Source organism: Hibiscus syriacus, unplaced genomic scaffold (assembly GCF_006381635.1).
Source record: "Hibiscus syriacus cultivar Baekdansim isolate YM2019G1 unplaced genomic scaffold, ASM638163v2 tig00110332_pilon, whole genome shotgun sequence".
In the NCBI taxonomy this organism is placed as follows: domain Eukaryota; kingdom Viridiplantae; phylum Streptophyta; class Magnoliopsida; order Malvales; family Malvaceae; genus Hibiscus; species Hibiscus syriacus.
This window is the reverse complement of record NW_024062688.1, coordinates 7,271,243-7,283,409: the sequence shown is the minus strand read 5'-3', so window position 1 is coordinate 7,283,409 and position 12,167 is coordinate 7,271,243. Positions and strand designations below refer to the sequence as shown.

The 12,167-nt window shown below is 36.5% G+C and overlaps 1 protein-coding gene across 1 annotated transcript; it reads right to left on the bottom strand.

Moving 5' to 3' along the window:
* Nucleotides 1-4,155: 4,155 nt before the first annotated feature.
* LOC120119646 (SUN domain-containing protein 1-like) lies at nt 4,156-10,234 on the bottom strand. Its single transcript, XM_039139453.1, has 3 exons — nt 9,061-10,234; nt 5,490-5,796; nt 4,156-4,542 (listed from the first exon to the last, which is right to left on the bottom strand). The coding sequence occupies exons 1-2, from the start codon at nt 10,159-10,161 to the stop codon at nt 5,491-5,493; spliced, it is 1,407 nt and encodes a 468-aa protein (XP_038995384.1). The 5' UTR covers nt 10,162-10,234; the 3' UTR covers nt 4,156-4,542; nt 5,490.
* Nucleotides 10,235-12,167: the final 1,933 nt, after the last annotated feature.

The following is a 12,167-nucleotide window of genomic DNA, read 5'->3' as shown; positions in this document are numbered from 1 at the left end:
CCTCCTTACATGATCCTTCTTGGTTGCCCAACATTCTGATCCATACAACAACGCTGGTCTTATTGTCATTCTATAAAATTTTCCCTTAAGTTTTAGAGGCACCTTCTTGTCACACAAAACTCCAGTAGCGACCCTCCACTTTAGCCATCCCGCCTTTATACGGTGTGTAACGTCATCATCTACACCCCCATCTTTATGTATCATAGACCCTAGGTACTTGAAACAATCATTTGAGGGGAGAACGTGTCCTTCTATGCATACTTCTACATCTTCATCGTTTTGGTCCCCACTGAAGTTTGAACATAAATACTCTGTCTTTTCAATATTGATCATTAGACCTTTTTCTTCCAAAGCAGTCTTCCAGGTAGCCAGTCTACTATTCAACTCAGATTTTGTTTCAGCAACTAGGACAATGTCGTCAGCGAAAAGCATACACCATGGTACACCGTCTGGTGTCGCACAATAGATGTCGTCCATAATCAAGGCGAAGATGTAAGGGCTAAGAGCCGACCCCTGGTGGAGTCCGATTTCCACTGGGAATGCCTCGGTGTCGCCAACTGTAGTCCTGACGTGTGTAGTAGATCTACAATACATATCACGAATCTCCCGGATATAAGCAGTTAGGATCCGTCTCATTTCCAAAGTCTTCCAGATCGTATCTCGGGGAACGTTATCATAAGCCTTCTCAAGGTCAATGAACGCCATGTGAAGATCTCTAGACTTTTCCCTATATTTCTCCATAAGTCGTCAAAGTAGATGAATCGCCTCTGTGGTAGACCTGCCTGGCATAAAGCCAAATTAGTTTTCTGAAACCCTAGTAACTTGTCTCAACCTAGCCTCTATCACCCTTTCCCATAGCTTCATGGTATGACTGAGTAGTTTAATACCTCTGTAGTTACCACAACGTTGGGGATCTCCTTTATTCTTATAGATTGGTATCACCGTGGACTCTCTCCACTCCTCTGGCATATTGGCAGTCTCTAAAATAATATTAAAGATGTTGGTTAACCACTTAACTCCCTCTTCTCCTAGGGTCAACCACACAGTGATAAGAATTTGATCAGGACCGACAACTTTGTCCCTTCCTATCTTTCTAAGAGCCATTTTGACTTCCTCAAACTCAATCCTACTTGTAGGGTAGTCATTAGCCGTAGTATGATGGCCGGCTGACCCATCAACGGTACTATCTCTACAGGGAGAGGCACCGTCATTAAATAAGCCAAAGAAGTAACTACCCCAAACCCTCTTAATATCATGATCTTTCGTTAAAAGAACACCATTATTGTCCTTAATAAACCTAATGATACCTAGATCCTTTTTCCTATTCTCCCTAGATTTTGCAAGCCTAAAGATGTCATTTTGTCATTCCTTGGTGTCTAATCTCTTGTACATTTCCTCGTATGCCTTATCATTTGCTTTAGCCACCGTTTTCTTAGCTTCCCGCTTTGCCTCCTTATATCTTTGTTTAGCTCTCGACCTTTCTTCGTCGTCATTGCATTGTAGAAATTCCTTGAAGCAAGTTTGCTTTGTCTTCACCTTAGTTTGGACTTCGTCGTTCCACCACCACGATTCTTTATGTTCCTTGGCCTTTCTTGTCGACAACCCCAGGGTGTTTTTGTCCATCTCTCTGATGGAATTTACCATATTTTTCCATAACAAATCTGCATTATTTGAGTTTGTAGTTCCAAAACCTGTATTAGACAAAACATTACTCCTAAAGTCATCAGCTGTCGCTCCATGTAACTTCTTCCAAAGGATCCTAGGTTTACCCAGTTTAGCCCTCCTATGAGTGCTCCTCCCGTGCGGTGCGCGGAACACCAAAACCAACAATTTGTGTTGTGATGCACATGCCTCTTCAGGGGATACCTTACAGTCAATGCAAGCCCATCGATCCCGATTTCGAACCAGGATGTAGTCGATTTGGGTACAATGTCCCCCGTTATGAAACGTAATCAAGTTCGCATCTCTCTTATAAATAAGGAGTTAGTGACCACCAAATCATGTGCAATAGCAAATTCAAGCAACGTACGTCCCTCATCGTTCCTGCTACCATAACTGAAACCCCCATGAACACCGTCAAACCCGTCGGTTGCACTACCTATAAGGCCATTGAAGTCTCCCCCTATGAAAACTCTTTGGTCCTCCGGAATGCTCCTAAGTACATCATCTAACTGATCCCAGAAGCAACGTTTCTCCCCCTCCCCTAGGCCAACGTGTGGGGCGTACACTGAAAGGACATTCAACACTTCCTCTTCTATAATAACCTTAATTATCATGATCCTATCCCGGTATCTACAAACTTCAACTACATTTTTCTTGAGCCTAGAGGATACCAAGATACCCACCCCATTTCTAGCCTTATCTACGCCTGAATACCACAACTTGTACCCATTACACTCTCTGGCGCTAGCCCTTTCCACCTAGTCTCCTGAATACATGCAAAATCTATTTTCCTATTATTAAGTACGTCGGTCAGCTCCAGCAGCCTAGCATTTAATGTGCCTACATTCAACGAGCAAACTCTAAGTCTAATCTCCTTATCACCACTATATCGAGCCCTCCCCCTATACGCCCCATGGGCTCTAAAAGGACATGACCTCAAGTAATCATCTATAGTCGAAGCTATGAGAAACTATGAAAAATGAATCCAAAGAAGACAGAAGATGCACCAAAAAAGCCAGAGAATTGTGGGGTACTAAAAAGCCTAGTTGGTTACTAAGTACGATTTTAATTTATTGCTAGTAAGTTTATTAACAATTATAAGATAAATTGTGTAATTAGGTTAATAATAATAATAAGTAAGTTTATTAACAATTATAAGATAAATTGTGTAATTAGGTTAATAATAATAATAAGTAAGTTTATTAACAATTATAAGGTAAATTGCGTAAACAGATGTACATACGTCAATGGATTGAGAAACGAATTTCAGAAAATATTTGAATTAACAATCAAAACTATTTTTCTTGGCTCCAAAACATAAAACGATAGTTTTAGAAAATATTAGAATCATGCAAATACTACAAGATCGCAAAAAATTAAACTGAAAATTCTAGAGTTTTTTCCCCAAAACAAGATAGTACAATATCTTTATTGACCCCAGAAAAGCCAAAATACACATAAATCAACTATAATAAAAATTAATCGTTCAACAAAATCAATTCAGCAACCTTCAGATCTCCAGATCTGACCCGATCTATATCGAACCACAGTCAAGAATAAAAATCCAGTAAAAAGGAAAGAAAAACAACCCTGAATTTAAAGAAAATGAAAGATATTACCTACGAAAACATATATTTTGAAGTGAAACTAATGAAAAGAACAACAAGACTCGAAAGAAAACGAAGAGTTTGAGCAGCGCAGATGATGACAAGCCCCAAACGCAAACAAAGGCTCCATGCAATGATTCAAAACAGAAAGATAAAAAAAAACCTTTACAGACATGAAAAGTATGAAGCAGATTCAACAACCGAATTCAAAAAAGGCACGATCTTACAGACGATTAGCAGATCAATCAAATACTGTAGCTATAAGCCAGTAACGTTCAAACAGAGATCGACTGGAATAAAATATACGGGGGAAAGCAATATCAAAAGTACCCGATTCGTGGGTGATTTGAGCTTAAAAGAGAGAGCAAGTGAGAGAGAGAGAGAGAGATCTAAGAGTTTACTTTTCAAGTCTGGGAATGGTGAAGAAAAATATTTGCTTTGCAGATAAAGAACCAATACACCCTAACAATATCTTAGTTAAGTGAAATTAGTTGACACAGTGACTACATTTTTCACTTAAGCAGCAGAGATGCAAAATGAAATTTTAAGAAGTCCGGTAACCTGCTGAATAAGTAAGATTTCGTGCATAAACTATAGATAATTCTCTTAAATACTTATTTTTGTTTATTTTTTATTTTTTAAATTATAAATAATTATACTAATATATATTCAAATACACAAATACAAAAGATGTCGACTAGATGACAATTCAATCGACAAAATATTTTTATTTCAAATATAAAAAAAGGTACAAAAGTTTATTTGGTAAAATAAAGTTAAAAAGATACATTCAATATCATAACTAATAACTGAAATTGGTTGACTATATTACCATAACCTTCACTTATGCAATTAACTCGTCTGTATGATCAAAAAAGAAAGCGACTTGTCAAAATGTTGATGGGTCCCAAAAAGAAAGCCGAGACAAAACAACTGGAAATGCAGCATGTGGAGGCCTCTTAAGAGACCAGTTTAGACTGTGGATCCTAGGATTCTACAAATACATAGGAATATGTTCGGTACGGGAAGCGTTAGTATGAGGAGGAATGCTGAGAGCATGGGAAACAGGTCTATCGAGGATATAAGTAGAATTAGACTGCATGAACGCTATTCGTCTACTCAAAAGCAAAGCGGTACACAGTGCTTCACCTTCGATCCTACTACATATTCGGAGGTACCAACATGTACCACTTAAAGGAAAGATTCACTGGCCAAGCCCTCGGACATTGAAGTGCACATACTCATCGAACCCCGAACTGCTGTGATAGACACACTATAAGAAGATAAAACAGTACAGTAATTAGAAATTAGGACAATTTTCTTTATTCACCCCAAAAAAAAAAAGATGAAGGTGCAAGTCAATAAAATGGTTCTTTGAGAATGTTAATTAAACATTATATTAATGAGATGTAAAAGGATTTTCATATACTCCGCATGAAATTTCATTCATGATACAACTTCAAAGAAACCCTAGATTTTAGGCATAATGCCAGGAAAAAGCCCCTATATTTATCAAAATAGTCATCTTTCTCCTATTCTTTTTTTTCTTTTTTTTTTTAACTATTTTGACCTCTAATATTTTATTTTAAGACAAAAAGACTATTATTTGACTGAATAATCACTTTAACCCTTATTCTTTTTTCTAAAGTTTTTATCCCCCAACATTTCATTTTATGATAAAAAATCATATTTTGGAACTTTAACTACTTGTTAATTAACGATTTTCATCCACAAATGGACTTTTTTGTCCCAAAATATAACTTTAAGAGTCAAAATACTACCAAAAAAATAATAGGAGTAAAAAATAACTATTTTAATAAACAAGGGGTTAGTTTTGACATTATGATTAGATTTTAGCACTTTGAACTATCAATTATCCAACTTAATTAAAAAAATCTAGTTTTGAATTGCCAAATGAATAGACTCATTCATGCACATCAGTGGATGTACTCATATATGCAAGAATCATTAGTCTTGAATTCCCAAAACGTCTAGTTGTAGTCTATCAAACAAAGCTCATTTTTTTCTGCATATTCCATCATTGTTCTTAATTTTACCCTAGCTGGAAAAATACAAGTAGATTCACACTCATTTGCTACACGGAATAAAACCTTAATATAAGGAATTTGTACCGAGAGAAATGACTTAAATACTATTTAATTAAATACAGAGGAGAATTACAATTACATGAGTAATGCAGATACAAAAAGCGTTATGTACCTCAAGGCTGCAGTTTTACCATTGAAACGAAGTCAGGCTCTTCACCATGCACCCTCAATCGGTAAATGCAGGTATGTGAAGTGCTTCCATGGTTGGAAGAGAAATCTAGCCTAACTGTGTCAACAATGCCAACACCAGCCGCATCCAATACATCAAAGGTCTGAGCGGCACTCTTCTCAAGGTCGTACATGAACTCTACCAAAAGAAACATCTTATTGGTGTCAACTGGTAAATTAAGATCACGACCTTGCATCCAGCCAGAGACACGACAGTCCTTGGGTGCACTGGATCTATCATATGCCACACTCTGTTCACAATGCAAGAACAACATACTTAGCACTTCAGAAATATTGATAGGTAGCCGAACAGGAGCACTCTCCTAAGTCCTAAATCGACCCTACATATATTTTCTAAGTTACACTGGGTCTTCATTTTTTCTCAAAGTAGATGTGTTTAACATTTGTATCGAACACATATATGAACATAAATATGGAGATATGACCTTATAGGAACCCTCCCAATACAAGAAAAAAATTTAAAATAAAAAATAAAAAAATACAGCTGGAACATAATCATATTGGAAATATACTTATACCCGACTCTTACACTCAAGTCCAATTAAAATAGTTAAATATGTTGACCATAATTTAAATGAAAAATGAAGCAAGCTGCAAAGACAAGCACTGCCTTTCCATTCAATCATAAGAAGCTGCAGCTTTGCAAGAGAAAAATATGTTTTTATTCGATTCAAAATATATGATAGATGTTTTTAGAGTTCAGAAACAGAAGATTATTTTTTAAAAGAAGTAGCATAGTTGTTTCCTCTGGTGCTCCACCAGAATGAGGCAAGTTTGATCATATATGAGATGAGAAAAGAATTTCATGTAATCGTTCCTCTAGGCTATGTTCTCGAACTTAAGTGTGACCATGTGAGTGTTGGATCAGATATATGTCAGACATGTGTATGCTAAACATTTTGTAAGTTTTTCCATATAATTGAAGGGTTCTTGGTCGGTTATCCCTTCATCTATGTCCTAATATGTGCTATAGATGGGTACTCCAAGCATTTTAGACAATAGATTAGAAGAGAAAAGAACTTCATAGAAACATTCCCCTATGTTATGTTACTCAGACATCGGTATGAGTATTACGGATAAGTGTCTGATATGAGAGGGTCATATCCCCTCAACTATATTCAAATGTGGCATACACAGCTACTAAAAACAAAGAAGTGGCAGCTAAATAGCCCATGAGTCTACCCCTTAATTATTTTCAGGTACATGCTATCAATTATTTTTATAAAGTGCTTTGAATATAATGATGCTTAAGCTGCAACAACAAATGGATGCACCAACCTAAGTGAAGTGATTAAATCATTTTTAATAATTGCAAGTGTTTTTGCTCTTGGATTGTGAGTTTGTAGTACATTTAAGTGAGTTTCAAGTACGAAATTGAAGTAACTCAGTTTTGTTTAGTAGAAATTTGCCTTTTCGCATGGATACAGGTTAAAACCAAAACGATGTAAAATTGTAAATCTTGCTGTTCTTGTTGTTTTATTTCTTTTCATATTATGTCTTGCTGTGTATTTTACTTTTTATGAAATTATTCGATTCTCCTATTAGCTTGTTCTTTTTGTTGCTTCAACATTTTCAATATGTTTATACCTATTATCTTAGAATTTTGATGATAAAAAGCCTTCACTATATTTTTAGGGACTTTTAAGCAACTTTTATAATATTCTGCTTAAAGGATCTTTATCTTCTCAAAGCAACAGAGGGCAATATCTTAAGCTGCAAACGGCTGGTGAAAACTAAATATTTGATACTGAAGAAAACCCATCCTAGCAATCCATTTTTTTTGCAAATACAAGTAGCTCTTGCCTAATAAGATAAAGCAGTGCCAGAAATCTCTATAATTTCACTCACTACTTCCAAAAGTGTGCCTCTGCTAAAAGCAAATATAAATGGAAAAACGTATTCTCATTTGACGCATACTCTTCACTCAAACCTTAGCATTTGTATTATCAAGCAACATTTTATTTTCCAGAAGCCACCATGTGGCGGGGAGGAAAATATGAAAAGCTATGAAATTTTTAAAAAAAAAGGACAAACGTAATTGGATAAGGGATACAAAAGGGTTCTGTGGATTTTTGCAAATACAAGTAGCTCTTGCCCTACTAAGATAAAGCAGTGCCAGAAATCTCTATAACTTCACTCACTACTTCCAAAAGTGTGCCTCTGCTAAAAGCAAATATAAATGGAAAACGTACTCTCATTTGACGCATACTCCTCACTCAAACCTCAGCATTTGTATTATCAAGCAACATTTTATTTTCCAGAAGCCACCATGTGCAGGGAGGAAAATCTGAAAAGCTATGAAATTTTTTTTTTAAAGAAAAGGACAAACGTAATTGGATAAGGAATTCAAAATTCTGTGGATTTTCCAGCAACCAGCTTTATTAAAACTCTCTTAATGATGATAAAAACTGCCCTTAATAGACCCTATTATTGTATTTATAATAAGATCCTCATTCCTCACTAACAATCCTATTTACTCTCTAGTAGAATAGTTATACTAGAACTCTTACAAAGGGTCCTATACTAATCAGATAACTATTAAATAATAATAACACAAAAGATAGACTAAAAAATACTAACCATGACAACTGATAATAAAAATCAATACTAATAATCAAAATTTTAATAATTAAATTGAACTTGATGCTCCTGCATCACCATGGAAGGAAAGAAAAACCTACTAACCTCATTATTTACATAGTGCAAAATCATACATATTACCTATTTATTTTTGGAGGTGAGAAGCAAGGTAAGCAGGTGTATTTACACACTACTTAGCCAATACTGACTGCAAATGAAATTCAAGTATTAGTGCTTGTGTCCTGTCCTCCCCCCCCCTTCTCTTAATTCTATAAGGTCCTGCATCACCATGGAAGGAAAGAAAAACCTACTAACCTCATTATTTACATAGTGCAAAATCACACATATCACCTATATATTTTAGGAGGTGAGATGCAAGGTATGCAGGTGTATTTACACACTACTTAGCCAATACTGACTGCAAATGAAATTCAAGTAATAGTGCTTTTGTCCTTTCCTCTCCCCCCCCCCAATTCTATAAGGCCCATGCGCATCCAACTCTATAAGAATTATTACCATCGTCAAACCGAGGCTACTCAAGTTAAGCTAAATCTCCTAATTATAAAAAGTCTAAGACAAGTTATTACCTGTTAGTTAGAGGAAATATGATGTCCTAAAAAAGTAAGAAACAGACTGTTATTGCAAGATGAAGGATCGAACCAGATCTTAGAGGCATAGCTCATATAACTCATCAGTATAAACTATTTTGGCTAGAGGGGCTGACTATAGGAGCTCTTCTTTGAACATTCAAAGCCTATGTATATTATGTTAAAGCTTTAGGTGTAACATGAAAAGAAACTGAATTATAATTGGACTTCCATCACAACACAAACCAAAATTAAGACATGAGCATAAGTTGAACTATAAACACAGTACAAAACTTTACAACAATGTAAGCGAAACTAAAATGTTACCTTGGCAACATGTTCCAAAGTTACAGCCTTAGGAATAATAGCCGTGCGTAGCTTGATCTGAATAAACCCATTACTTCCTTTTAATGGAAAGCACTGCCCTGGCTCCCCAAAACCTGGCTTCAACATCTTGTCTGCATCAGGATGAACCACAGTTTGACTACCTTTCAAAAACCAGTTGTTTCCCTTTCCAGCAAGAAAGGGATCAGAATGCTTAACAACCTTTCCTCCACCAGAAGACAAAGCATAATCGGCCCTTGCAAGCCCGTCTGAAGCATGCTTCTCAATCTCATTCTTGACGATCTCTCTTGCATAGGCTCCTATATCACTCAAACTCACAGCAGTTTCAGTCTTACCATTTCCAACCTCTTTTAACATTTGTCCATACATCTTCTCAAACTCTTCTCTCGTCAACAAATTCATACTCTTCAATTCGCTCAAGGACTTATCAAATCCTTCACTCTTTTCTTCCAATTTTTTCAATGAATTCTCCAGTTCCACACTTTGATCATCAATTTTCTCATTCAATTCCCTCCTTAACCCACCAATTTCATATTCAATTTTCCGATCAACAACATCTACCTGAACCTGGATCATTTTAGCAGTAGTCTTCAAAAAAGTCTCAACCTCAGCAACCCTACCCTCAAATTCAGTTAAGCTGACCTGCGTTCCGACGCTACTACCTTCCCCAGATTTCAAAGCCAATCTCCTAACTATCTGAACTAACCCAGCCAAAACAAGTAAAAGTACTAAATTCTTGATAAAAATACAAACCACAGTATGCCACCGGGGTTTCTCGGACTTGTTGACCGCTCCCTTCCGTGTCCGCCGCAGCGCAACGTTCGTGTTTTGACCAATAGTGACTTTTCTCGCCTGCATATAGTCCTTTAACGCCTCGCCACGGATGGAATGGTGGCTAAGATCTCTGCTGTGACCGGAAGTGTTAGCGGCTCCGGTGACCTTATCATCCCCGACATTAACGCCATTAGGGTTGGGTTCGGCGGCCAAGGATTCGATGTTGGATTTATTTTCGGCGAGGAGGACAGGTCGGCGACGAGCGGACACCGCCGGGTTGGCGCTGATGGAGAGCGTAGATGCCGACATTGTAGTTTCGAATTTTCAATTAAAGTAGGCTCCAAGGAATCGAGTAGGATGGTAATATGCTCCTAAATTTTGGTACTAAGGAACTTTTAACCGTCGCCAGAAACAGCGCTTCTAGGTTTTCAAATTATTTTAAGGGTATTTATTTAATAAAATAATAACATGTGAGTTGGTTGAAAAATGTAGTAATAAAAAAAACCTAAAGTATATTTAAAAAAATTAAAATTGAAGTGTTTGGTATTATTATTGAAAATATTTTAAAAAGATGAATAATTTTTTTACATAATAAAAGTTAAAAATAAATTATTTAAATAAAATATAAAAAATTTAGAATTGTCTTATGGTAATTGGAATGTAGTATATGCTCAAAATATTTCTTAACAATTACAAAAGCACATACACCAGCATACGGAGTTGCTTGTGCATTTGTTGATACTTGATAGCATGCAACCTTAGATGTGGTAAATGGTTTTGTGCACTAAAAGAAGAATAGAGAGGAAAGTATAGAACATTATAAATATTCTGGATTTCAGCATTTGTGGTCAAAACATGTTGAAAGAGCTGGCTTGCTGTGTGATCAAACTTTGGCATCCAGTTCTATCAATTTAAGTGTGCTAACTGCTGAAAGCCGGTTGATTTTGATATGCCAAGTGAAGAACACTGAGTGTGCTAATATGGAGAACCTCTTGGCTTCATTGTGGATACTAGATAGAACTTATTGCATTATTTGCTCATTCTTGACTGATTTGTGAGAAAAAGCTGCTTGGCTTTAGCAACAGGCATCTAAGATGTTTGTTTTGAGCCATTAGTTCTTGCTCTTTCAGAATCTTGGATGTTGTTAAGGAGCAAGGTTAGTACCCTTATGTCTGATTGAGGGATTTCGGAAAAAAGGATTTAATAGGTAATTTTAGTGACGGTGGTAATTTATTTGTCTCTGGTGTACTGGATGATATTGCCTTTTCCAGTCAATTATGCTGCTACTTGCTTTTAATGGAGAGGTCCATGGTGAAGCTGGTCTAAATGGCAGTGTAGATAGGCAAATCGAAGAGATAAAATTTGTCTGTTCTGTATTAGGTTAGAGTCTTAGAGATCAACTATGTTCTTTAAAGAACTTCGTAAAAAATGTGTATTATTGTTGAACCTGGGTGAAAAACATAATGTATGTCAAGGTAGGTCACTTTTTGACTCAAGGAAATGGTGAGTTTAGGTTTTGGAACACTATTTCCTGTTTCTAATTACTGCAGAAAAATTGGTCTGAGATACTTTGGATGGGAACTGGATGCTACTTTTATTTTATTGATTTTGATTTCGTTCTCTCTGATCTGATTGGGTACTGGTTGTTTTCTTTTTCTAATGGCTCTGAATGCATTAATATTCGTGAACATCAATATCAATATTTATTCAATTCAGTCTTCATTTTCAAAATTTATTGCCATTGACGAATCATGATTCTTCCACGCTCTGTATTATTCTTACATCTGTGCTCTTTTACACCTCTGTGTTATTCTTACATCTGTGCACTTTTACAGCTACCCAAAGGAATTCATGGATACCCAACGCCTGGTGATACATGCTTTCATGTCTCACAAGGTTGTGCCGAGGGCAGAGCACCTAGGTCTTCACAAAGCAATATGTGTGTTGTTGGGTTGGGACAGCATAGCACCTCCCGAGACTATAACATAGGCTCCCCAGGTCTTGCCTGAAGCTGAAGCCTTGGCTCAGAAGGAGAATTTGGTTCTCTGGCCTCCAATGGTTGTCATCCACAATATTTCCATGGCAAATAACAATCCTCAAGAACAGAAGGTTGATCCAATCGAAGGGGTGAAGGCTTTCCTGAAAGGTGGGTGCTTGATTGATATTTGCACGATAATTTGTTTAGTAAATGGCTGAATGCATTTAGTTCGAGTGGAAGCGAAAAAATGGATGTTTAATGCCTGCTAATATCATCAAACAAAAATGATAAGCAAAATATAATAAGAGAAGATGAAAGTTTGAGTTGAATTGGCTGT

Bases quoted from the DNA above. Each gene is read 5' to 3' on its own strand.
- LOC120119646 (XM_039139453.1), bottom strand. From the start codon at position 10,161: ATGTCGGCATCTACGCTCTCCATCAGCGCCAACCCGGCGGTGTCCGCT. The intron at 5,797-9,060 runs GTAACATTTTAG...CATTGTGAACAG, and splicing joins CTTTGGAACATGTTGCCAAG to AGTGTGGCATATGATAGATC.